The sequence below is a fragment of the Carlito syrichta genome, unplaced genomic scaffold, assembly GCF_000164805.1.
Source record: "Carlito syrichta isolate Samal-C Ts95f unplaced genomic scaffold, Tarsius_syrichta-2.0.1 Scaffold117901, whole genome shotgun sequence".
Lineage (NCBI taxonomy): Eukaryota > Metazoa > Chordata > Mammalia > Primates > Tarsiidae > Carlito > Carlito syrichta.
Genome location: NW_007061997.1, coordinates 93642 through 120827, shown reverse-complemented (window position 1 = coordinate 120827; position 27186 = coordinate 93642). Strand labels below are relative to the sequence as shown.

The 27186-nt window shown below is 44.1% G+C and overlaps 1 protein-coding gene across 2 annotated transcripts in view; it reads left to right on the top strand.

Annotated features, from left to right (window-relative positions):
• ZWILCH (zwilch kinetochore protein) overlaps positions 1-27186 on the top strand; it is a 33612-nt gene that overhangs the window by 274 nt on the left and 6152 nt on the right. For both annotated transcript variants that reach the window (XM_008074799.2, XM_008074797.1), the window contains exons 2-17: positions 1044-1095; positions 4702-4797; positions 7592-7710; positions 10038-10237; positions 11449-11519; positions 11847-12002; positions 13476-13547; positions 14495-14588; positions 15071-15120; positions 17498-17603; positions 18713-18792; positions 21621-21777; positions 22561-22589; positions 23715-23851; positions 24898-24993; positions 26757-26869. In XM_008074799.2, coding sequence (XP_008072990.1) covers positions 1044-1095; positions 4702-4797; positions 7592-7710; positions 10038-10237; positions 11449-11519; positions 11847-12002; positions 13476-13547; positions 14495-14588; positions 15071-15120; positions 17498-17603; positions 18713-18792; positions 21621-21777; positions 22561-22589; positions 23715-23851; positions 24898-24993; positions 26757-26869 — 1628 coding nt within the window. The remainder of the gene's footprint in view (positions 1-1043; positions 1096-4701; positions 4798-7591; positions 7711-10037; positions 10238-11448; positions 11520-11846; positions 12003-13475; positions 13548-14494; positions 14589-15070; positions 15121-17497; positions 17604-18712; positions 18793-21620; positions 21778-22560; positions 22590-23714; positions 23852-24897; positions 24994-26756; positions 26870-27186) is intronic.

The following is a 27186-nucleotide window of genomic DNA, read 5'->3' as shown; positions in this document are numbered from 1 at the left end:
CTGGGGGGAATCTAGGGGCCTGCGGGGGACTGGGGTTCCGGGGGGATTTAGGGACCTGCGGGGGTCTGGGCCCCTGTTGCTTCAACTTTCCTTAGACCCTTTTTACTTTCCAGGTGGTTGGTTCCATGGGTGTTAGTGTCTCCAAGCCCTAGAAGGTGCTGGCCTTTTTTCTGGCATGCCTTACAGGGCCTGTGCATCCAGCTACCTGCTGGAAATTTTCACATGGGACCCCTGATCAGTGTCTGCAAAGCCACTTTCATCTTTCCGTAACCTGACATTCCACCTCTGAGTTAAGAGCTCCGAATCCGAGACCCACCTCAGTTCTTCCTGTCTGTCCTCTCTCCCTTAGTCCCTGCTGTCTTCACTCTGGCTACTGCGTTGATTACTGTCTGAGAGTGCTTTCCTAGTTACAATACGTAGTGGGTCTCTTCAGGCTGGAGCGCCAGTCCAGCAGCTGTCTCTGCCCAGCCTCGGGTGCTCGCCTGTCACCTGGAGCTGCTGCTGTACTTGTTGGGCTGCATTCAGGACTGTGAACCGGGGACTGTGCTTTTATTAGATGTTCCTAGCGTCTAGCAAGAGTGCTGGCCTGTATTATGCACGCTTGAGAAGCGATTGTTGAATGACCGATGAAGTGACATCCCTGAATTACACACGGAAGAAACCATCTTGAAGTCATAATCTTGCTTCCGTTTTAGCGGTAGAAATCCGAGACCTGGGACCCTCAACTCACTTTCCTGTGGCTGCCCACTGACTCATTGGCACAGCAGAGCATTTATCATATGGCAAGTGACATTTTGACATTAACTGATATGTGTGAAACGTCACAGCCTGACTTCCTGCTGCCTCTGACTGGACAGTGGTCAGCTCAGCTCTCCACAAGCTTCTTTTTCTCTCCTTCTAACCAAATCCTTTTCTTCTGCTTTTCTCTGTTTTCCGCTGTCTTGGGGTTGCTGTGAGTACCCTGCTTTTGCTTATCCCAGAACTTCTGAGTTTAAATGACAGATTCTGTAGTTCTGTTTTTCACATGTGTTTCTGCATTTCAGGGAATTTAATGAAGAAAAGAAAGGGCTCTGTAAAGACCCATTTATCTATGAGGTAGGAACAGTTTACTCAAATTTTAAACATGACTCAGTAATCCTAAATTGCAGGTTTTTAAGTCCACCTTATTGAAGTTAATTTATATATAGTACATTTTACCCTTTTAGGGTACATTAGGTAGTTGTGTGACTTGATAACTGTGTTTAGTAATTAACCACCCATAATTAAGGTATAGAATATTTCTGTCATCTCCAAAACATTTTTTCATTCCTTTATAGTCAATTATTTTCCTTCCTCTAGTTCCTGGCAACCACAAATCTGCTTTTTGTCTCTGTAGTTCTACTTTTTCCAGAATGTCATATAAGCAAAATCTTACCACCCTTTGGTTCTGGCTTCTCTTAGTGTAATGCGTTTGCAATTCATCTGTGTTGTTTTGTGTTCCTTCTTATTCTGAGTAATAGTCCATTGTGTGGATGTTCCACAGTTTGATTATCCCTTTATCAAGTGAAGGACATTTGGATTGCTTCCAGTTTTTGATGATGATACATAAAGCTGCTATGAGCATTTATATATTTGTTAAGCATCTAATATGTGCTGAGTGTTCCATAAGTAAACTCCTCAGAGTTGGGGAGAAAACCTATATCCTTGAACTAATTAGCAAATGAGAATAAATTGCATATTATTATTATTATTATTATTATTTTTGAGTCAGAGTCTCACTCTGTCGTCCAGGCTTGAGTACAGTGGCACGCTCACGGCCCCTGAACCTCGACCTACTGGGCTCAGGTGATCCTTCCACCTCAGCCTTCCAACTACCTGAAACCATAGGCAGGCACCACCACGCCTGGCTAATTTTTTTATGTATTGTAAAGACGAGGTCTTACCAAGTTGCCCAGGCTGGTCTCGAACCCCTGAGCTCAGGCAATCATTTCGCCTCTGCCTTCCAAAGTGCTGTGATTACAGGCATGAACCACCACACCCAGCTAAATTACATATTAAAAGACAAGCTGGAGAGAAATCGTAATGAATGATGTGTTAATATTTGTATTTATATCTGTGTGTAACCTATCAAAAACTCTTAAATCACTGGAAATTCATAGAAATGAAAGATTTTATTTATTTATTTTTTTTTTTTGAGTCAGAGTCTCACACTGTCGCCCAAGCTGGAGTGCAGTAGCATGCTCAAGGCCACCACAGCCTTGACCTGCTGGGCTTAGGCAGTCCTTCTGCCTCAGCCTTCCAAGTAGCTGGAACTACAGTCATGATTATGTTTATAAATAAACAAATATATACATATGTAAATTGTATATGTTATATGATTTATGTTACATACTTTATATGTTATATATATATATATATATATACTATGTAGATAGATATCATATATGAAATTTCTTTCTTTTTTTTGAGTAAAAGTCTCACTCTCACCTTGGCTAGAGTTCAGTGGCATGCACACAGCCACCACAACTTTGACCTGCTGGGCTCAGGTGACCCTTTTGCCTCAACCTTCCAAGTAGCTGGAACCATAGGTGCAGGTCATCATGCCCGGCTAATTTTTTGATTTATTGTAGAGATGAGATCTTGCCGTGTTGTCCAGACTGATCTCAAACCCATGAACTCCCCGAGTGCTGGGGTTACAGGTGTGAGCCATAGTGCCCAGCTAAAATGGAGGATTTTCTGAGAAAGGAAAAAATTCTCAAGTATAGACAAAGGGCACAGTAAGTCATCAAGAAAGAAAAATAAGGATATAGTTATCCCTCACTTTCTGAATTTTCAATTATCAAACTCAAGAATCAGATCTAGGTAAATGTATTAATCCTTCCCTACATGAATTCTTGCTCCTTGATTATATGTATTAGTTTCCTAGAGCTGCCATGGCAAAGTACCACAGATTGGCAGCATAAAATATCAAAATGTCTTCTCAGTTCTGAAGAAGTCTGGAATCAAGGTCTCAGCAGGGCCATGTTCCCTCTGATGGTGCTAAGAAACAATCCTTTTTGGCCTCCGGTGGTTCTCAGCAGTCTGGGGTTGCACGACTTGTAGACCTGTCACTCCAATCTCTGCCTCCATAGCCACTTGGCCTTCTCCTTCATGTGTCTATGTATCTAAGTGTCTCTCCTTATAGTATATCAGTCTTTGAGTTCAGGGCTTGCCTAATCCAAGCTAATCCTCATCTTAACTTGATTACAGTTGCAAAGACCCTATTTCAGATGAGGTCACATTCACAGGAACTGGAGGTTAGGACTTCAGGATGTCATTTTGGAGGACCATTCAACCTGCAACAGTCCTGAAACTCAAGAACCTAATAGATTAGAATAACACAGTATCCTTGGCTCTCTGAACTTGGTTTCTCCAGTGCTTCGATATCCAGATAAGACATCAAGCAGATTCAAATATTGAGGGAGATTTCTGATCAATAATCACGTTAGAAACTGCACTTTGCTTAGTCATCAAACAAATGACAAAACAATAAGATATTTTGCTGTGAGATGGTAAAAATGAACAATGAAAATACTCAGTGTGTTGACATAAGTGGTGTAGCTATAAATAGATAGGACATTTGAAAGTCAGTTTAGCAATACCACTGTGATTTTAGGCATTCATCTTAACATAATTCTAGAATGTTCATTTTTTTTAAGCAAAATCTGATACAGACATCTCAACAGATAAATTTCTATTTAAATAGATTTGTTTGTATGCTTGGAAAAAGAATATATACCAGCCAGGCTAATAACTGTAGTGATTATTCTGGACAGTAAAATTATAGGTGGTTTAAAAAAATTTTTTTAAAGCTGTTTTCAAGCTTTTGAATAAACCTGTATTTTTTTTTTTTTTTTTTTTTTTTTTTTTGAGTTGGAGTCTCACTCTGTCGCCCAGACTGGAGCGCAGTGGCCGTTCCCAGCTACCACAGCCTCGACCTGCTGGGCTCCGGCGATCCTTCTGCCTCAGCCTTCCAAGTAGCCGGAATTACAGGCATGCGCTACCACGCCTGGCTGATTTTTTTATTTATTGTAGAGATGAGGTCTCGCTGCCCAGGCGGGTCTTGAACCCGCAGGCTCAGGCAATCCACTCACCTCAACCTCCCAAAGGCACGGGTTTACAGTAAACCTGTATTCTAATCGGAATGAAAATATATATAGTTTCTACATACTGACATATTAAAGTTCCAAAATTTTGTAGTACAATCTAAAGAAAAGTTAATATTTAGTAAAGCTAATTTCATGCTACGTAACCATAGATACAGTGTAGTTAGAGGAAGAGGATGTCAGTGTCCTAAGCAAAGAAAGCTTTACCAACTGGGATGCGCATCAAGTGGGTCTGAAATGAGGATAGGTGTAGCCATAAGAGCTAGCTTTTCTGAACATGAGAAGTAACACGGGCAAAGAGTGAATGAAATCTTAAAATATTATGAGCCATGTGTGGTGGTGTGTGCCTGTAGTCCCAGCTACTTGGGATGTATAGGCAGGAGGATCTCTTGAGCCCAGGAGTTTGAGGCTGCAGTGAGTCATGAACATGCTTGTGAATAGGCACTTCAGCCTGGGCAAGATAGATTTCATCTCTTAAGAAAATGTCCAGTTACTAGCACAGAACTGGTCTTTATTTGTTTAGATAGTACAGATATGTATGCGTCTACATAAGCATTGCTTGATATGTTTTTCACAGACTGATGTCCAAGTACAGTTGATCAGCAAAAATCAGCCAAACCCTTTGAAAGATATTCTAAATGAAAATGAGGTAGTATTCATCGTGGAAAAAGTGGTAAGTAGGGCTTGGGTTTTGTGGTTGTTTGATTCTTGACAACCATACTTTGTTCCTTGGAAATAACCTCACACGTACATATTTTAAAATTGGCATTAGTAAAAGTAGGTTCTAACTTTATTTAGAAGTAAGTAAGTATAGTGCTGATCGCTAGAAATATAATGTGAATCACATATGTAATTTAAAATTTTCTAAACCTCATTAAGGAAAAGTGAAATCATTAAGTCAATAAAATTGACTTATTTCTTTTGTTGTTCAGTTCTGTGAATTTTAACACATAGATTCTTGCAGTTGCCACCACAGTCAAGATACAGAGCAGTGTCATCTCATCAAGAAACTCCCTTGTACTATTCCTTTATAGTCACACCCTCTCCAACTCTGGCTAGTGCTGAGCTTTCCCTCACTGTGTAGCCTGGTCTTCAAGAATGTCATGAGTGCAGTTGTATAGCATGTGACTGTTGGGTCTCGCTTCTTTCACTTAGTGGGGTACGTCTAAGAGTCATCCAAATTGTGGCAGGTATGAGAAGTGATTTCCTTTTACTGCTGAGTTGGGTTCTGTGGTATGGATGGACCATGGTTTATTTGCTCACTTATCCTTTTTTTTTGAGTCAGAATTTCATTCTGTTGCCCAGGCTTAAGTGCGGTGGCACGCTTACAGCCACCACGGCCTCTACCTGCTGGGTTCAGGTGATCCTTCCGCCTTAGCCTTCCAAGTAGCTGGAACTACAGGCGTGTGCTACCATGCCCAACTTTTTTTTTTTTTAACTGTAGAGACGAAGTCTCTCCAGTTTGCCTGGCTGGTCTTGAACCCCTGAGCTCAGGCAGTACTCTCACCCCAGCCTCCCAAAGTGCTGGGATTACAGGCTTGAGCTACCACACCCGGCCTGCTCACTCATTCTTGAGGTACATTCGGGTTGTCTCAGTCCTTGACAATTATGAAGAGAGCTACTGTAACCTTCACGTGCAGGTTTCTGTGTGAGCAGAAGTTTTCTTTACAGCAAACAGGAGTGGGATTGCTGAGTCGGAAATCAAGTTTAGTAATGTTTTAAATTTAATTGAATAGATCTGATATTATCATTTAAACACCTAATTAAATATAAAATTCACTCATGAGATATTTAAGTGCTTTTTCCATACTATGTCTTTGAAATGTTGCATGTGATACTTGCGTCTCATCCAAACTGCTCACAGTTCAGATGCTCACAGCTGGCTAGCTGTTTACTTTACTAAAGGACAGCATGAATAGCTGTGACTCATGAAGTTCTAGTTTGATTTTTGTTTGTTCACTGTAACAAAGGCAACTTCTTATTTACTGCATCAAGTGGCTGAGCAATTGCTGTAGTAATCATTGTTGGGTTTCTTGAGTGCTGTTAATGCTGTCACATCATCTGATTGCCCTGGGCCAGGACGCCCCTCCTTTGGTGACATGCTTACAGAAGTCTTGCTTGTCTTTGGAGCTTCGTGCTGTCTGCTGGCATGCGGGGAACAACACACATCTCCGCTTCATTTGAAATACACATGTGCACATGAAGGCTCCTTTCTGAAGAGGGGACTGTGAGTGCAGGGTTTTGTTACTGCTTTTCTTTGGTGGACAAATGACTTGGAGGGTGATTGCAGGTGAATTCTGTGGTTGAGTCTAGACTTCTGTTTTGGGGAGAAGCGGAAGTGCATGTTTAACAGAAGCTGGACAGCGGAGCCAGCAGCCTAGGCGAGTGCTCTGGTGAAAAGGCAGGCAGGCAAGGGAGCTGATGGCAGTGGGTCAGGGCACTGCCTAGTGAGAGTGCAGCTGGGAGGTGGGGGTGTACCTACAATTAGTGGGGTTCTAGCATTTCTGAATGGGGAACAGTTAAAAAGGCCTTTATTTCAGCAAAGCTCAGTTGAGCTAAAAGCATGAGTTTCTGGCAGTTGGATATTGAAAAGTAAACAGAGGGGAAGATGACATGTCTTGGGGGGCCCCGTGGTTCTAGGAGCTATTTGGAAAGTCAGGTCTGGAAAGGAATGGCAAAAAATATTCAAAGTTGAGGAAACATTGAGGCAGGTCAGCTGTTAAGTCAGCAGAGCATTTACGCCAGAAGAGCTCAGGGTGAGAGTCAGATCTTGCAGCAGAAAGTCTGGGTTCAGATGTTGACTTAGCTGCTCAGCCGTTGATCTCCCCATTCATTGGTCTCCCCGTACCCTCAGCCGTGTGACTCTAGGCAACCTTGTGGCCTCTTGCTGCCTCACGCTTCCCATGTGTGAAATAGGGCTGACAGTAATGTCCATCTCAGGGCTTTTATGAAGAATAAAAGAGAACTCGTACATAATGCTCAAAAAATGTCAACTCTCATCATTATTGTCATTGGCAAGGCTTTTGTAAGGATATCTGAACCCAGCAACAAGTGAGAACTGATGACCCTAAGAGGGACAGTCGCCAGGAGTGAGTCTTCAACCCAGCAAGGTCCTCCAGCTTGGGGAACCAGAATCTACAACATCTGGGGGCCCCCACGCATGTCCCGGGGCTTTTGCTTTAGCTGACCACTGTACATGTTGGTGCACTTCCTGTTCTGATGGTATCACAGCCTCCCTCACCAGTAGCAGCTGAGATCGGTGTCTTTATAGATAGCAGGAATGTGTCTGAGGGTGGGATTTGGTGGCACCCAGCTAAACTGCAGCTGTCCTTGCCATAACCCAGTCATTGGGCTGAAGGGATGGATTCACAATGTTCTTTGTTCTGGTGCACCCTGGCCTCGTAAAGAGTTGACCACTCTCTTAAGTGTTCTTCTGTCTGGTTAAATAACTAAGAACATTTAAAAAGCCTTTAGAAAAGGAAGAAACGAACCATGTTGAAGAACTTCAGTCTGAAGAAACTGCTATTTCTGATTTCTCCATTGGTGACAATGTGGGACCACTTGCTTTACCAGTTGGGAGAGCAAGGTAAGTTTCTCTCAGTGAGGGGTAGGGGTGGCAGGTGAGATTTAGACGCCATCGGGTGCCTTCAGCATGCTATGGCCATAGGCAGCGGGTGGTCTTAAGCAGGATTGGCTTATAAACATCAGGACATGTACAACTGGCCAGGTGTCTTCCTTCTTCCTGCCCCCCATTGTGCTCCCAACTCTGGGGACAGCTGCTGAAGACCCCCTCGTTCCTACCACAACCAGGAGCCCTCCCTTCCCTTCCACACTCTCCAGTCCATGCTGCTGTGCCGGACTTTGTTGCCTGCCTGTATCTCATCCGTCCCCTCCAGTCTTTCTTCCTCACTACTGCCTGAGTGGTCTGCATGAGGCAAAAGTTATCACTGCAGTGACTCTTCATTGCCTTCATGGTAAAATCCAGATTCCTTCAGAGTGACGTGTGGGAACCTGTGGTCCTCCACCAGGGAGTCGGAAATACATGGGTCTCTTTTGGGTTGTCACAATGACTGAAAGGAGCTGCTGACTTTTGCTGGGCCTGGCTCTGGGGGTAAATGTCCACAACACGGGTGAGGAGTTAGCCCTCCCAGGATGCAGCAGTGCCTGTCAGAAATGCTGGTGCCTCTGGCTGCCTCCTTAGCTCCACAGGTAATGCACATGGTTCCTCTGCAGCCTCCCCGCCTCCAGAGCCAGAGTCCTGTTGTCAGGGAGTTCTGGAGGATAGGATCATGTTGATAGTGACAGCAGGTGTTCACAAAACAACTTTCCTTCGTGGTGTTTTGGATTTCAGTACCTTTGGCCTGTTTTCTCCCCCCCAACGACTAAGACATTCCTGACTTGTGCTCTGCAGCCAGTGGTGGTGGGTCCATCCACATGCCTGTCATTTCTTCACCCTCCCTTCTCCTGCACCTCAGACCTTCCTCCTGGGATGGCTCACTTCCCTAGAAAGGCCTTTCCCAAACGTCTGTTGGTAATAAATTCACTTTCAAATGAAGTATTGACAGTATTGGAGGCATTGTGCTCTTTTACCCCTAAATAAGTCCTATGTAGGAGGGGGACCACCAAAAAAATAGGAATTTATTTAAAATTGTGTACCTATTCTTCTATGTTTAAACTTCATTCACCTTCAAAGTACTCTCTGTTTAGTGCAATATACCTACTGAGACACTTTTTCTACTGCTCAAAACAGTTTTAGAGCTCATCAGTTTGGATACCTTTTAATGCTTCTGTCATTTTTTTTTTTACCTCTTCCACATCAGCAAAACAAAGTCCCCTTTGAGGACTTTGTTCATTCAGGGAAACAAAAAAAAATCACTTGGGGTGAGATCAGGTGAATGGGGAGAGTGGGGCACAGGGGTTATGCCATTTTGGGTCAAAAACTGCTGAACGCTCAGTGTGGTATGGCAGGAGCTCTCATAAATCACCCATCATGAAATGGGTAAATGCACAGAAAGAGTCTCCAAAAAAATTCATGAAAGCCCAACACAGCCTCTCATAACAATGCTAGCTGGTACACATGCTGATGGGCTCCTAGAACTCTTACCTTGTGGAGGAAGCCTGTACTACAAGGGTCCTGCCCTCCAAAGGATAATTCTGATTTTTTCTAGTCCCCTCTTGTATTCCCTAAGACTTACTACCTTCTCTAGCATAATCCCAGATCAATTTGGAGAGTGAGCATTGTTACAGCACTGTCATCTTGTTCCAAACCCACATTACAATTCCTCAAGTGACAGGGACAGGTGGTGTCCAGCCTTTCTGTACTGCTTGGCTCCTGCTGATCTCTCCAGATGAGCCTCCCTCCCACTGACCCCGGCCCTCACCTCAGGGCAGCTCCAGTTCCATCCTGCCCTGTCACCTTCTGATATGTTAGGATTTGCTGGGATGCCCTTCCGTGTCCCTTCTGGGGGAACGTGCATATACCTGCATCTTGATGCTTAGTTTCAGGGTGATTGTGTCTGTGAGACCCTTCATATCCTTTCTCTCTCTCTCTCTTTTTTTTTTTTTTTGAGTTGGAGTCTCCATCGCCCAGGCTGGAGTACAGTGGCACACTCATAGCCACCCCAGTGTCGACCTGCTGGGCTCAGGTGATCTTCCGCCTCAGTCTTCCAAGTAGCTGAAACTACAGGCACACGCTACCATGCCCGGCTAATTTTTGATTTAGTAGAGATGAGGTCTCGCAAAGTAGCCCAGGCTGGTCGTGAACCCGTGGGCTCAGGCAGTCCTCTCACCTCAGCCTCCCAGAGTGCTGGGATTACAGGCTTAAGCCACTGCACCTGGTCCATATATTTTCAAAAGGGATTTCTGGGTTGATTGGCAATCTGCCTGCAGTTTGTTCTTACTCTTGTTTTAAAGGCAGCTGATTGGACTGTACACCATGGCTCACAATCCTCACATGACCCACCTGAGGGTTGGCCTACCAACTGTGGCCCTTCCTCCCCTTTGGGTGAGATGTGACAGCTCCGACCCTGAAGGCACCTGCTGGCTGGGAGCTGAGCTTACCACAGCAGGCAGCAGCATCACAGGCATCATCTTACATGTGGTCAGCTGTAAAGGTGAGTGCTCACTTGTTACAAGGAGTATGTGTTTATATATTTATACAGGTCTGTTCTATAGTTTCAACTGAAAACTAGTGTTGTCAAAGGGAGGCGCACATAGTCAAACTTGCATTGAGTTTTGTAGTGTGTGACTTGTGCACATCGACGGTATTCCAGAAACAGGTCTCCAGAAGGCTGGACAGGAGTTTTGCATCTGTTTTGTTTGGGTCTCACTATATTGCCCAGACCAGAGTGCAGTGGTGCAATCATAGCTCACTGCAGCCATGAACTCCTAGGCTCAAGTGATCCTCTTCCCTCAGCATCCTGGGTAGCTGGGACTACAGTTACCACCACACCCAGCAAATTAAAAAAATTTTTTTTGTAGAGACGAGGTCTTGTCATGTTGTCCTGTCTGGTCTTGAACTCCTGTCCTCAAGCTATCCTCCTATCTCAGCCTCCTGAGTAGCTGAGATTATAGGCACAAGTCACTGTGCCCAGCTGTTGTACTTTCATTTTTTTTTTTTGAATTGAAGTCTCTGTCGCTCAGGTTGGGGTGCAGTGGCGTCATCATGGCTACTGCAGCCTCAAGCTGATGGGCTCAGGTGATTCTTCTACCTCAGCTTTCCAAGTAGCTAGGACTACAGGTGCTCACTACCATACCTGACTAATTTTTATTATTTGAGTTGAAGTCTCTGTCACCCAGGCACACTCACGGCCACCCCAATGTCAACCTGCTAGGCTCAGATAGTCCTTCTGCCTTGGCCTTCCAAGTAGCCAGAACTACAGGCACGTACTACCCTGCCTGGCTAATTTTTTGGTTTATTGTAGAGATGAAGTCTCACCAAGTCGCCCAGGCTGTCCTCAAACCCATGGGCTCAGGCAGTCCCCTCACTTAGCCTCCCAAAATGCTGGGATTACAGACTTGAGCCACCGCACCTGGCCATGACTATTCTTCTGATTGATTGTAGAGATGAGGTCTCACCAAGTTGCCTAGGCTGGTCTTGAACTCCTGAGCTCAGGCAATCCTCTCACCTCGACCTGGGATTACGCGCGTGAGCTACTATGCTCAGTCGTAAACATGTCACTCATCTGTGATTTAAGATTTAATTTCATTAATTCTTACTGCTGAGTTGTGTTGCCTTCAGAATGTAAGGATCGTGATTTTCTGGTTCTCTCTAACAATGTAATTTTAATCATACCTTTATATTTTTTTCTTTCATGCCCTGTAGCTGATAAAAATTATTCTATAACTCTTGAAAACCTAAAAAATTCACACAAGAAAAGACATCACTTGTCTGCTGTGAGTATTTCACTTCTGCTCCTATTATTTTCTTCAAACTGTTATCGACCTATCTTCCTGTTGAAAGATTCTTTTCACTCCTAGTATGACTAGATATTTTTGTGTAGTATAAAAAGGTATGTATTTTTACATCAGCTAATGACGAAAATTAAAATGTCTGCCTTCTTGCCTTTCAACTGTGTTTGTGGTTTAAAAGAATTGTCTTTCTCCATTTGGGATAGAAATATGGGGTGTGGTGCTGCTGCTTCTCAGGGGATGAGGACCAAAGTGTCTGAGGGTGGGCTTAGGCTGTGTGACTCATGGCTGAAGGTCTGCCGGGCCTTCCAGGTGACATCCCGGGGCTCTGCCCAGTATGAGCTCTTCAAGTCCACAGCCTTGGATGACACGGCCACCACGTCCCAGAGCGCCATCACCCTTGATCTGTCCTGGAGTCCTGTGGATGAGCTTCTTCAGACCCCTCCGCTCTCCTCTGCTGCAGTGCTGGTAGGGCCTGTGTTCTCCTGGTTTCCTGTTCCCCACGTGTTGCCTGCCTGCTTGTTGCTGGGCTGCCTGCCTCCCTGCCTCCTGCCTTGGCAGCTCCTGGTGAGTCTGCGCAATTAGAGAGGCTGGCCATGCCCCTGCAGTCTCACCAGGTGTCCAGGGGGTGTGTCAGGTGATTTGAACCATCTGTTTCCCTTCACCCTGTATTTATTTAACTTTGAAATCTTTTAGTGATGAGTCAAGTCTCTAGAGGGGACTCCATTGGAATCATCAAAGTGACTAATTTATCATCTCTGCTGTTCTTGAAAGAGTGCAGATACTGACAACACACCAAGAATCATAATATTAGGCCCTTTAACCCAAATTTACATTTCTAGGAATCTGTCTTAAAAAATTAGTTAGAATTGCTTGGGCATGGTGGCTCATTCTAATAATCCCAGCACTTTGGGAGACTGAGGAGGGAGGATCACTTGAGCCCAGGAGTTCAATATCAGCCTGATAAACATATCAAGACTTCATCCCTACAAAAAAAAAAAAATTGAAAACTTAGCTGGGTGCATTGGTATGCACCCTAGTACAGCTAATGGGAAAGATAAAGTGGAAAGATCTCCTGAGCCCAGGAGGTTGAGTCTGTGGCAGTGAGCCATGATTGTGCGACTGCACTCCAATCTGGGCAACAGAGTGAGACTTTAACTTAAAAAAAAAAAGAAAAAATAGAATTACTAACAAAAATTTACATACAAGATACTCAGTGCAGTGATAGAGCTATGTTTTCAAAATATTAAAATCAAAATCTGAATGTTCGATAGGGAATAATTAAGATTTCCATGATGTACTATTATATAGTATTTAAAAATAATGTCTTAAAGTGTGTAATAATAATAGGAAATGCTTATTACTAAGCAGATTTTACATAGTGGAGTCCCGAGCGTGTTTTAAAACTGTACCCGGAGCCTGGTGGTATTAGCTGTGGCCCCTCGGTACTGGGCACTGGACTCCTTGTGCTCTTCATCTTCGGTAGGAAGTGACATGCACTGACACTTCCCTTCTTGGGTTTCCATTTTCTTTTACAGTCTTAGGTTTATAAAATTTTGCCATGTAGCTAGGACAGCACACTTTTGGTTTGGCTCAGAGTCTCATATACAGATTCTTGATAATGTTAAGTTACCACCAAGTCTCAAGACGTATTTATTCCTTTTGGAGATTCCCTGGGAAGGGGTGGGAGAGCAGGTGAGGGCAGCTGTTCACATGGTGCAGCTGTTTGTGTCAGAGCGTGTGTGAGCACCTGAGCTTAGGTCACCATGTCATCCCTGGGTAAGATGTTTAGGTGAGGTTTCAACTTGATTTTTCAATTCCTTGATCCCTTATGAAATGTTTTTGTAATGTGTGAGTGACTTGAAATGCAAGTAACTGTGACCTTTAAGCAGAGAAGGTGGGCTTGCTGGTGAGAACTGACAGACTTTGGAAACTTTTTAGAATGTTAAAGTGGAATCCGGAGATCCCAGGGGTACTCTGAGTCATCTTTACAGAGAACTGAAATTTCTCCTTGTAAGTATCCTTGTGAAATTCCTGACTTTCAGTAAATTTCATGTTTTCACAAAAAGTTTTAGTACTATCACTTTTACTTAGTTTTGTGTTTTCAGAATGTTCTAAATGTCATGTATTCCTTTTTTTTTTTTTTTTTTTGAGTTGGAGTCTCACTTTGTCACCCAGACTGGAGTGCAGTAGCCACTTCCAGCCACTGCAGCCTCGACCTGCTGGGCTCCGGCGATCCTTCCGCCTCAGCCTGCCAAGTAGCTAGAACTACAGGCGCGCGCACTACCATGCCCGGCTGATTTTTTATTTATTGTAGAGATGAGGTCTTGCCAAGTTGTCCGGGCAGGTCTTGAACCCGCGGGCTCAGGCAATCCACTCACCTCAACCTCCCAAAGCACAGGATTACAGGCTGAGCCACCGAGCCCAGCTGTTGTCATATATTCCTTAGGTTGTCTGGGCAGTCTGGTTTTACTCATGGGGTAGTTGTCCTACAACTGAAGGGCACATTAGCGAGTGCGTGCGTATACCTATATATTATTTTTACATGAACTCCCATTCATTTTTGCATTTATTTATCATGTTCCAATTATTTAATCTGCTTTGTTGGTCCTTTTTTGCCAAATTACAGGTGTCTTTCAGGCAGGCCCAGAGTCCTCCGTTGTGAATCCTCTGTAGCTCATGTGCACAGGGCCCCATTGCTAGAATACACCATCTTTGGGGTCAGACCATTGGGTGTATCACAATACTGTCAGAATATATAAAATGAGGATAATAGTAATATCTACCTCGTAGAGTTTGTTTTTAATTGAGTGACATACAACATATAAAGCACTGTAACAGTGCTCGAATGTGGTAAACACCCAGGAAATGTTACTGAAATTAGTATTACTATTAAACGCACTCTAATTGATTAAATCATGTTTTCCATAACCAGTTTTGGGGTTTTTAATCTCCCACAGGTTTTGGCTGATGGCTTGAGGACCGGTGTGACTGAATGGCTCGAGCCTTTGGAAGTGAAGTCTGCTGTTGAACTTGTGCAGGAATTTCTGAATGGTAGTTTGTTTTTTAATTGAGAATTTATACTTGGTATATTTCATATAAGTTATCTCTTTAGGCATGGTATTCTTTTTGGTTGGTGGATGTGTAAAGCTGTGAGCACTCTTATGGTCAGAGGGACAGCTTTGAAGTGCTAACGTGAATATCTAGGTAATTCTAAACTTAATAAGATAGAATTTAAGATTTATGCCACAGAAGCTTATTGGAGATTGCAGGAAGAGGGAATGGAGCAGTAACCTTTGCTACTTACCCTGGGCCCAATGTGAGCATCGCGTTGGGCCTTCCTGCTCCCTCTGTCCATCCTCACACCCCTACCTAGGGGGTGCCTGTTTGTACCTCCTTGGAGAGTTCAGGAATTTGCTAAGATCCCCAGTTATACTTCTATCCTTATTTACTGTTAGAAAATAGGATTAGGATGGAAATAATTTAGAAAGGAGGAAAATAAAGTAAAAAATTAATAAACTTTTTCCACATTCTAGACTTAAATAAGCTGGATGGATTTGATGATTCTACAAAAAAAGACACAGAGGTAAGTGATTATCACCAGTTAGAAATTTACGCTGAAGCCGGGCTCGGTGGCTCAGCCTGTAATCCTGCGCCTTTGGGAGGCTGAGGTGAGTGGATTGCCTGAGCCCGCGGGTTCGAGACCCGCCTGGGCAGCGAGACCTCATCTCTACAATAAATCAAAAAATCAGCCGGGCGTGGTAGCGCATGCCTGTAATTCCAGCTACTTGGAAGGCTGAGGCGGAAGGATCGCCAGAGCCCAGCAGGTCGAGGCTGTGGTGGCCGGGAGCGGCCATTGCGCTCCAGTCTGGGCGACAGAGTGAGACTCCAACTCAAAAAAAAAAAAAAAAAAAAAAATAAGAAAGAAATGTACACTGAAGCCGGGCTTGGTGGCTCAGCCTGTAATCCCGCGCCTTTGGGAGGCTGAGGTGAGTGGATTACCTGAGCCTGCGGGTTCAAGACACGCCTGGGCAACTTGGTGAGACCTCATCTCTACAATAAATCAAAAATTAGCTGGGTGTGGTAGCGTGTGCCTGTAGTTCCAGCCTTTGGAAGGATCGCCGGAGCCCAGCAGGTCAAGGCTGCGGTGGCCTGGAGCAGCCACTGCACTCTAGTCTGGGTGACAGAGTGTGACTCCAACTCAAAAAAAAAAAAAAAGAAATGTACACTGAAGAGGAGGAGAATGTCCCCTATGACCAAGGCAGAGACAGAAGTGTCGTGACTGTACGTCAGGTGGGGAGGGTTCTCCTGGATCTCAGAGGGAGTGTGGCCCTGAAACACCTTGGTTTTGGATTCTAGCATCCAGAACTGTGAGATGATAAACTTCTGAGATTTTAAGCCACCTGGTTAACGGCAGCCCTGGCAAGCAAATATCAAGGCCAAGTGCTGAAGCAGGCTGGGTCAGAAGGCTACTGTATTGGCTTCAGGGAGCAATGGCGCTGGCAGGGACTCATCTTCCTAGACACTTCTGTACTGGCCCTCCACAGCCACCATGCTAGTGCAGGAGACAGCAATGATCAAGTCAATGAATTAGCCAGTTCCATGGTGAGAGGTGGACATTCCTCATTCTTTACCATTACTGTAATTTCCTCCACCCCTTAAAGTAGTTAATGGAAAAGTTACTACTCAACCCCTGATTTCAGTTTCTCCTAAAAAAAAAAACCAAAAAACCTAACACAACAAAACTGTAAATTAATTTTATCATAAAACTATAATATGAGGCCTGGTATAGTGTCTCATACCTGTAATCCTAGCACTTTGGGAGGCCATAGGGGGAGGATTACTTAAGCTCAGGATTTCAAGACCAGCCTGGGCAACATAGCAAGACTTCGTCTGTACAAAAAGTTTTAAAAATTAGCTGGGTATGGTGGAACATGCCTGTAGTCCCAACTACTCGGGAGCCTGAGGTGGGAGGATTGCCTGAGCTCAGGAGATTGAGACTGTGGCAAGCCATGATCATGTTACTGCACTCCAGCCTGGGCATCAGAGTGAGACCCCAACTCAAAAGAAAAAAAGAGAAAAAAGAACTGTACACTGGATAGCTGCTGAGCTTTGGTTGTCCTGATGTCTTCCATGTTGTGCCATCTCAAATGGGCAGCATCTTAGTGGGTTTTTGTTGGTCTTTAATATCAGCACTGGTTATTGTTTTGCTTAATAACATCAATGTTTTTAAAGAGAGAGAACTGATATATGTGCATTATTAGTTGCTCAGTTGCAGAGAAGTAGAAATGAATATGTCATATGCTATAAGATGGTATTCCTATAGTATGTTCATATACTGTAAGATATTAAATTAATTTAAATGTGTTCTTGTCTGATGAATAGGAAAGTGCAGGTTAAGGTAATTTATTTTATTTTTTTGAGTCAGAGTTTCACTTTGTCACCCAGGCTGGAGTGCAGTGGCACACTCACGGCCACCGCAACCTCAACCTCCTGGTCTCTGATACTTCGACCTCAGCCTTCCAAGTAGCTGGAACTACAGGCATGCACCACCATACCCAGCTAATTTTTATTTTTTATTTATTGAAGCGATGAGGTCTCGCCAAGTTGCCCAGGCTGGTCTCGAACCCATGGGTTCAAGCAGTCCTCTCACCTCGGCCTCCCAAAGTGCTGGGATTATAGGTATGAGCCACTGCACCTGGCCTAATTTAATATTTTTTATGTGGAAGGAACGCTGAATGCTCACTTTGGACAATACAGTTTTAAAAACCATTCTGTGGGTCCAGTTTTTCACTACATATTAATTTGTATTTCCTCAGTAGCAAGTGTAGTTGTGGAAAATGCATTCCTATCTTGTGTGTGTGTTCACAAATTCATGATCTCTAAGTGCAGCATTTGAAAGCTGCAATTACTTCACTAAAAAAGATAACCTGAATCTTGTCAGATGTCTCCTTCCTTTCTAGGCTGTGAAGAATGATGCTGCAGCAGTTGATCGCTCCGTCGAGCGTCTTTTCAAAGTGCGGGGTGACCTCGATTTTGCCGAGCAGTTGTGGTGCAAAATGAGCAGTAGTAGGTGTCCATGGTTACAGTTCTCCCTGTTTCTTAAGTTCATTTTAAGACTTTTGGAAGTCATGCCGTGTGTATCGCTCATCTTGTGCGGGATTCAGGGTCCTGTTCATCTAGGTCATTTTTTTTTTTTTTTTTGGAGTCAGAGTATTGCTGTATCATCCAAGCTGAAGTGCAGTGGCATGCTCACGGCCGCCACAGTCTCAACCTGCTGGCTCAGGTGATCCCTCTGCCTCAGCCTTCTAAGTAGCTGGAACTACATGCTGCCACACCCAGCTTATTTTTCTTTATTTATTGTAGAGATAAGGTCTCGCCAAGTTGCCCAGGCTGGTCTCGAACCCATGGACTCAGACAATCCTCTCGTCTCAGTCTCCCAAAGTGCTGGGATTATAGGTGTGAGCCACTGCACACAGCCTTATCTGAGTCATTTCTAACAGTGCATTGGCACATTCTGTTGAGGAGTGGAACTACAGCAAGGCAGCTCAGAGAAGCTGTTCTCCTACCTTCTTAAGCGTAAGACTTGGGTAGTTTTATGTTATATTGGTATGAACCAAAACATATACATTAGGGAAATTATAATTATTGGAAAAAAGAAAAGACATTCTTTAATATTTTGCTAATATTTGATTATCTGAATTTGACTTAATTCTTTAGAAAAGCACGCAATTTTTTGGTCCCTTTAATTTTTTTTTTGAGTTGGAGTCTCACTCGGTCGCCCAGACTGGAGTGCAGTGGCTGCTCCCGGCCACCGCAGCCTCGCCTGCTGGGCTCCGGCGATCCTTCCACCTCAGCCTTCCGAGTAGCTGGAATTACAGGCATGCGCTACCACGCCTGGCTGATTTTTTTTTTATTTATTGTAGAGATGATGTCTCGCTGCCCAGGTGGGTCTTGAACCCGCAGGCTCAGGCAATCCACTCACCTCAGCCTCCCAAAGGCATGGGATTACAGGCTGAGCCACCGAGCCCGGCTGGTCCCTTTAATTTTGTTCCCTGTGCCCCATCCATAAAGTATGATTTCTTGTTTTCTGCTTTATTTGTGCATCCTTAAGATTCATGACACATTTGATCTACAGAAATACCCTAAAAATAATGTGAGACTGACTTGTTTTCAAGGTGTTATTTCCTACCAAGACTTGGTGAAGTGTTTCACGTTGATCATCCAGAGTCTGCAGCGTGGCGAGATCCAACCGTGGGTAGGTTCATATGTGTGAGACATGTTCTGGGCAGTGTGGCGAGATTCATCCATAGGTAGTTCATAGCAGGGCAGATGACCTGAGTGTGAGCTCCAGCTCTACTGCTTTCTAGCCATGTAAACTTGGGCAGGTTTCTTTACTTCTCTGCCCCAGTGTCCTCATCTGTAATATAGAGGTAGGAATAGAACCTACTTCATGGTGGTGTTTCAGGATTAACTAATTTAATCTGCATAAAGCACCTGAGCTCATAGTGAAACGCTCATTATGTGTAAGCTACTAATACTGTCACAACTGTTGCGATGAGTGAGTATTCTCATATACTACTTGGGACACTCTAAGAAGCAATTCTGTTCATGTATTGGGATCCTCAAAACGTATCCTGGCCTTGGAACCAGGAATTCTTTTGTTAGCATCCACGCTGAGCTCATCCACAGAAACACATGCCAAGCATTTATGTATCAGAATAGTCATCACAACCTCATTTACAGTAACACAAGTTTGTAAATGACCTGGATTTCTCTTGTTAATGGAAGAGCTAAGTAAATGACGATACAGCCACATGATGGCACATGAGATCCTTGCTGAAAATGATGCTGACAGATGATAGGGAGAAATGCTTACAGGGCTCAGTAAGAAGAAAGGAGCATGTGTGGTTGTATACAAATGTAGATTTGGAGAGAAACATCTGGAACAAGTATTCTAAGATCTTAATAGCACTTGCCTCTGGTCGAGGGTTACAGATGACTTTTCCCAACTGTATGATACATTTCTGTGCTTTATGAATTTTCCATGGTGACTTTGTGCTACTTTTATAATCAAGAAAGGGCTAAGACTGAGCGTGGTGACTCAAGCCTATAATCCCAGCACTTTGGGAGGTTGAGACAAGAGGTTACCTGTGCCCAGGGGTTCTAGACCAGCCTGGGCAACTTGGTGAGACCTCGTCTCTACAATAAATAAAAAAATTACCCAGGTTTGGTGGCGCACACCTGTAGTTCCAGATACTTGGAAGGCTGAGGCAGAAGAATCGCCTGAGCCCAGCAGGTTAAGGCTGCGGTAGCTGTGAGCGTGCCACTGCACTCCAGCCTAGATGACAGAATGAGACTCTGACCCAAAAAAAGAAAAGAAAAGAAAAGGCTAAGCAAAAAGTTAGAAGGATTTCTTATATAATAGGATTATTTCACACAATGTGTGACCCCTTGACTGTAGACATTGGAAACTGTCACAGGTGTGAGCAGAGGTTCTCCAGAGCAGGAGAGGTGGGCCCTGCCTGCCTGTGTGCCAGCTACTCCGGGCATTTCAGTTTTGGCCACTGAATTTTCCTCTTGAGAGTTTCTGTGTTGTGAGATATTTGTGAACTGTTAAAAAGGATAACCCTATCAAGTACTACCATGTACTATGAATGCAAACAAAGTGAAACTAGTTGTATTTTTTAAGAAAAAGATAACGTGAAAGGTTATGATGAAAGTTAAAATAGAGAAATAGAAAGTGGTGGGAAAGTGGTAAGTATTTTTTGTACATTTATGATGAATTGTCTAACATTTGAAACACATATTACATCTATAAGTTCATAACTCAGCTCTTTTTATTTTGAAATTATCAAACTAGTATGTTGGATATTGCAACTAATAAGGAGCTCCAAAGTGAATTTGTGCTGCTTTTATAATCAAGAAAAAGCCAAGTAAAAAGTTAGGAATGCTTCCATCAGAGGTGACTGCTGTTAAGATTTTAGTGTAGCCGGGCTCAGTGGCTCAGCTTGTAATCCCGCGCCTTTGGGAGGCTGAGATGAGTGGATTGCCTGAGCCCGCAGGTTTGAGACCCGCCTGGGCAGCAAGACCTCATCTCTACAATAAGTCAAAAAATCAGCCGGGCGTGGTAGCGCATGCCTATAATTCCGGCTACCTGGAAGGCTGAGGCGGAAGGATCACTGGAGCCCAGCAGGTCGAGGCTGCGGTGCCTGAGAGCGGCCACTGCACTCCAGTCTGGGCGACAGAGTGAGACTCCAACTCAAAAAAAAAAAAAAAAAAAAAATTTTAGCCTATTTGTTTCTAGGTTTTTCTCTCCAAAATCTACATTTTTTACAATTGCATGCATTCCTTTCTTTTTATTGAACTTGTAAGCATTTCTCCACATCATTTGTCAGCATCATTTTTAGCAACTGTTACATGTGTACACAGCATGCATGGGCTGATGACAAGTGCCTGCAGCCTGCATGGACTGATGACATGTGCATGCAACACGCCTGGGTTGATGACATGTGGCTGCAGCATGCATGGGCCGTTGACATGTGCCTGCAGCATGCGTGGGCCGTTGACATGTGCATGCAGCATGCATGGGACATTGAGGGGGAGAGAGTTTGTTTTCCTGCGGCAGCTGATGTTTTTATGAAGATGTTCAGCTTTGGAAAAGTTCAGTAATGCTGAACTCCTCCAGGAGGAGAAATTTCTGTTGCAGAGCTCCGGGGGCCCATCTCTGACTTCCCCGATGGAGTTGTGTCCAGGGATGACCCTTCTTGGTGCTTTAGATTTAACAAGCAAGTGAAGGAGGATGTGCTTATAGCTTGAGAGCTTTTACAAACAATTTGTTTTACAGTGTCAGGAGACTGCAGGTACAGGCCTATACTTCAAGTGTAGGCCAGGACTGCGAGTGCAGGCCTATACCACGAGTGCAGGCTTATACAGCAAATGCAGGCTAGTACTGCAGGTGTAGACCTATACTGCGAATTCAAGTTTATACTTCATAGCTTGTAGATAATTGAGTTTGCTTCTCTTCCACCTATTGGATTTACTCATATTTTTATTTATGATTTATAAAATTGTCTTGATTTCCAGCTCCACAGTGGGAGTAACAGTTTACTGAGCAGGCTCATTCATCAGTCGTACCACGGAGCCATGGACACTGTGTCTCTCAGTGGGCCTGTTCCAGTTCAGATGCTCTTGGAAATTGGTTTGGACAAACTAAAGAAGGATTATATCAGTTTTTTCATAGGTAAGTCCCTTTCCCAGCTCAAAACTAAAAAGCACACCACAGTTGTCAGCTGTGGACATCCCCAGTTCTCTCTACTAGTCCCAGTCCTGCAGTCCTGGCATTTTTCTTCTCTGTGCCTTAGTGACCCCCTTGATAAAGACATCAGATTCAGCCGGGCTCGGTGGCTCAGCCTGTAATCCTGCGCCTTGGGAGGCTGAGGTGAGTGGATTGCCTGAGCCCGCGGGTTCGAGACCCACCTGGGCAACTTGGCGAGACCTCATCTCTACAATAAATCAAAAAATTAGCTGGGCGTGGTAGTGCACGCCTGTAATTCCAGTTACTTGGAAGGCTGAGGCGGAAGGATCGCCAAAGCCCCAGCAGGTCTAGGCTGCAGTGGCCGGGAGTGGCCACTGCACTCCAGTCTGGGCGACAGAGTGAGACTCCAACTCTGGGAAAAAAAAAAAGACATCAGATTCAATATGGCTACCATTTTTCATGTTTATTTCTTTGTTTTTAGTTCAAACACTTGAGATTCTATGATGTCAGTTTATGGATAAAAAACTATTTTATGAGATGCTGTTTTAGTACCTAGCACTTATGGTTTTTATCAGGGGCAAGCTAATGTCATTTTTAGAATAAATATTACTGTATATTTATGTTGTGATATACCAGAATACTCGGCCTTTTGTGAGGAACTAGTTTGATTGTCTCTTTCATGTATGAACTATGAAACAGTTTATGTATGTTCCTTAACATGTAATAGTACCTAAAACTTATTTGCACATATGTGTTTTTTCTTGATAGGTCAGGAACTTGCATCTTTGAATCACTTGGTGAGTTTATGTTTTTATTATAAAGTTAGTTTTTCTTTTATGTAGTCATTCTGCATTCAGCTATTAAGTACCTCTCTAATATGCCAAACTCTGTCCTTGGTCTTGGAAAACAGATAAATAAGACAATCCATGCCCTTAATTATTACTACCTAGTAAGGCAGACAAGAAAGCAGGTAATTTAGTGTGATTTTCCTTTCTCTATAAATCATACAATAACTGATACATAGTTGTATCCTACTCATGCTAATGTACTACCACAAATCCTATTTATCTAGAATGCTTAGGGAATGCCTTTCTTTGATAGGCCTTATAAAGGAATGTTTGGGGGCCAGCATGGTGGCTCACCCTTGTAATCCCAGAGCTTTAGGAGGCCAAGGTGGGGGAATTACTTGAGGCCAGGAGTTCAAGACCAGCCTGGGTGACATAGCGAGACCCCCATCTCTACAAAAAATTAAAAAGTGAGCCAGGCATGGTAATGCACACTGTAGTCCCAGCTACCTGAGGGCCTGAGGCTTTTGTGATAGCATTTAAAACACATTGTACAGCTGTATAAAAATATTTTCTTTCTTGAGATCATTGTATATGAGCTTTTTTCCCTACTTTTAAATTTTTAGATTTTTATTTGTTAAGCTTTTTTATTAATAATGAAGGCAGAAACATACACATTAGTCTAAATCTACACAGGATCAGGATCGTCAATATCACTGTCTTCACCTCCACGTTTTGTCCCAATGGAAGGGGACAGCATGGAGCCATCATCTTGTGATAATACCTTCCTCTGGAGTGCATCCTGAGGACCTGCCTGTGGCTGTTCTCAAGGAGTTGGTTTGTTGACACCACTAACATCACAAACACCTGAGGAACACCTTGCACTAGGGAATTTTTCAGGTCCATTGTGAGTTTATGGGACCACTGTCAGGTGTAGTCCACTGTGGACTGAAATGGCACATCTGCAGTTTAGTTTGAAGAATAGTACTGAAAGGCAATGAGTTCTATCCAGCTGCCTCTGGTCTTTTTTAAAATCCCTTTTATCAAGCATCCCAACTTATATGTGGCGGGCATACCTTTATTCTTTCCAGATAATATATTTTAAATCTCTAATTTGCGTTTACTTTTTCACTCCAGGAGTACTTCATTTCTCCAACGGTAGAGATACAAGAACAGGTTTCTCGTGTTCAGAGACTCCACCATATTCTAGAAATACTAATCAGTTGCATGCCTTTCATTAAATCTGAACATGAATTCCTCTTTTCTCTGACACAGTAAGTACTTCTCTATTGTTTGCTTACATAGAAATGTATTCTCTGAAATAGTTACTGCCAAAGTATGACCAGTTAGGATAGACCCTGTTTACCCTCTTTCCGTAGCATGGGTCTAAGTGAATGTCATCAAGGAAAGGTTTTGGATACAAGAGGAGTCAGGGTCGACCCTGGCTTTGTTGCTTCCACTGAGTCTTTTTTCTTCAACTATGAAGAGGATCTAATGACCTTGTATATTTTGTGAGGGTTAAATGATGTGATAGATATTAAGTACCTGACTTTTAATAGGTGCTTAACAAGTATTTGTTTCTTTTCTTCTTTACATCCTTATATATTTGGGCCAAAAATCAATACTATTCATCTCTGATAATTATAATGATTAAGAATCAAATAGTCTTACTAGACCTCTGTCAATGGCATTGCTGTGGTTAGAGGTTGCCATTAGTTTGACTGAAGATAGTTTGGAATCACCCTTACACATGGAACGTGGTATCTTGTATGTATTCGAGGCCTCAGATGGAAAGTAAATAAACCAGCTAGTGGGAGGACTGGGTTTCTTTTCCCTATGGAAGCAAGTGTACCTTATATCTTCCCAAATGAGAATTTACCTCCGTTGTGAAGGGTAAAGTTTGATGTTGTCATTGTTTACAGAATCTCAAAGGTTTTTATTTCCACTGAAAATCTGTGGTATTAACGAGTTAACTCTTTAATTTCCTGGACTCTGGAAACCACAGAGGCCATGCCTCATCTTTTTTCTGCCTCTGTGTGTTTCTATCTGATGCCTCTTTTTCTCTGCAGTGAAGCCTTTATTTGGGCTCAAGTATATTTTATATTTGTGAGAAGTGTGTCTATTAATTTGTAAAATGTAAATGAGATTTCCTTTCAAATAAAAGAACACTTTAGCCTACCTTTTGTTTGGAGGTGTTGTTAGCGTGTGTTGACTTAGTGCTGTTATAGTTGTACTGGATACAGTGTTTCCTTGTGAGCCTTAGACTGCTAGAAAGCCTTGTCTCATGACTGTTTTCCAAAAGAGGTTCCTCTTGTTTCAGAATCTGCATACGCTATTATAAGCAGCATCCTCTGGATGAGCAGCACACGTTCCAGCTGCCAGTCAGGCCAGCTGCTGTGAAGAACTTATATCAAAGGTCAGCAGTTTAATAATTATGCCTTCAGTCGCCTGCCATTCGAGACAGTCTTGGTGTCTGTGTTCTGTGAGGACCTTGTGGCGTGGAGCTGTGTCACCTATGAAACCTGGATTATCTGTGTCCGGCTTTCTGACCATCTTCTCCCTGAGTCTCCCTCCTCCTCCTGGACTGTGTCCACTCCCTCTAGATCGTCTTACATTTTTCTCTTAATTTCTTGTTTCTTCAGAGAAAAGTGGGAAGAATAGCCAGAATGGAAATGACAGATGAGAAAATGATGAGAGTGATGACATCTGGGGATGACGGGGGAGGGTATAGGCTAGGGAGGCGCGGGCTGTGACGCTGAGGTATAGGCTGGTCATCACGTGGACACGGAGTCACTGCCATGGTGATCACCCTGCCTCTGCCCTCAGTTCCACACTACGTGGACGGTCTCCCTCTGTTTAGGTCCCTTGTAGCCCAAGGGCTCTCCCATCACTGGCTCTGGCATGGCTCTGGTGGAGTCGCCAGTAGCCTCCCAGTTGCCAGATCCAGGGGTGCCTGTTTGCTGCTAGAACAGTTCTTTCCCCAAGCCTTGCTTGTTCTACCTATTTCTTGTGGGAGTTTTGCCTGGAGTCCTGCCAGTGCCCTTTTCCTCCTTCCTGTCCCCTGAGATGACTTCCTTAGTACTCAAAGCTTCAGCTTCTCTGGGCTGGTGCCAATTCACTCCCACATCTCTAGATCTCCTGTTGTAGACTGCAGATCCTGGTTCTAGAAGCCTCCTAGACAAGAGCCCATGGAACTGAAGCCACAGCCAGGCAGCTGGCACCGCCTCCCCTTCCCCTGGCTCCCCACTCGGACTCAGCACTCAAGGGACCATCATCAATTGCCATCTAACACCCAAAGCAGAGCCCAGTACTTGCCCATCCCTCCTGTCTCCTTAGAGGGTTACGATCCAGACCTTCCTATGGTTCTCAGACCCTTCCTTTTCTCTGCGTCTTCACGTCATGTATTTCACATCTGCGTCATCTCCTGCCTGGACTGTGGCCAGACTCTTTCCTACCTGTCCTCTCTGCCTCCGTTGTCTTATGCCAGTGGCTCCTGTTTCCACAGGACAGTGCTCAGCTAGGTCCGACCCCTTTCTGCCCATGTGCCACCATGCTGTCCCACGCACCTGCCACTCTCCCTTCCGGACCTCGTCTGCTGCCTGACTCCTTGTGATGTCATTCTCAGCATAGACACCACAGGCTCTGAGGAGTCTTCCAGCTCTGTGTCCCCAGTCCAAATCAGAAACTTGTCTCCTGCTGTCCCTTGAAATGTCCAGTGTTTCTTTTTTTTTTGAGTTGGAGTCTCCCGGCCACCGCAGCCTCGACCTGCTGGGCTCCAGTGATCCTTCCGCCTCAGCCTTCCAAGTAGCTGGAATTACAGGCATGCGCTACCACGCCCGGCTGAATTTTTGATTTATTGTAGAGATGAGGTCTTGCCACATTGCCCAGGCAGGTCTCAAACCCACAGGCTCAGGCAATCCACTCACCTCAGCCTCCCAAAGGCACGGGATTACAGGCTGAGCCACCGAGCCCGGCTCCGTGTTTCTTTGTGGTTCTCTTTTTTCCACTGGAGTGTTGCTTGTGTTCCTGCCTCGCTTCTCTCTCACCTGGACTTGTGGAGGGCAGGAGCTGATCCTCTTCTTCAGTGCTTGTCACGTGAGGACTTGTCTCGGTGACTCTGGAAGGGAGGAAGGGCATTGCTACACTGAAGGTTTTTCCTTTGTTTTCTTCTTTCCTTAGTGAGAAGCCACAGAAGTGGCGAGTAGAGATACACGGCAGTGACAAGAAGGTGAAGACTGTCTGGCAACTGAGTGACAGCTCGCCCGTGCGCCATCTGGACTTTCACAGACCTGGTGAGATGGCTCGTCATCTACTCAGATAAATTATTCCAATAGAGACAGCCTGAATCTTACCAGTAGAGATCATTATTATAACTCTGTGCCCAGTTTTAAAGAATTTTCCTGAACTCTAGGTGTAAAATACACATATTCTTTTTTTTTTTTTTTTTTTTGAGTCTGAGTCTCACTCTGTCGCTCAGACTGGAGTGCAGTGGCCGCTCCCGACTACCGCAGCCTCAACCTGCTGGGCTCCAGCGATCCTTCCACCTCAACCTTCCAAGTAGCTGGAACTACAGGCGCACGCTACCATGCCCAGCTAATTTTTGATTTTA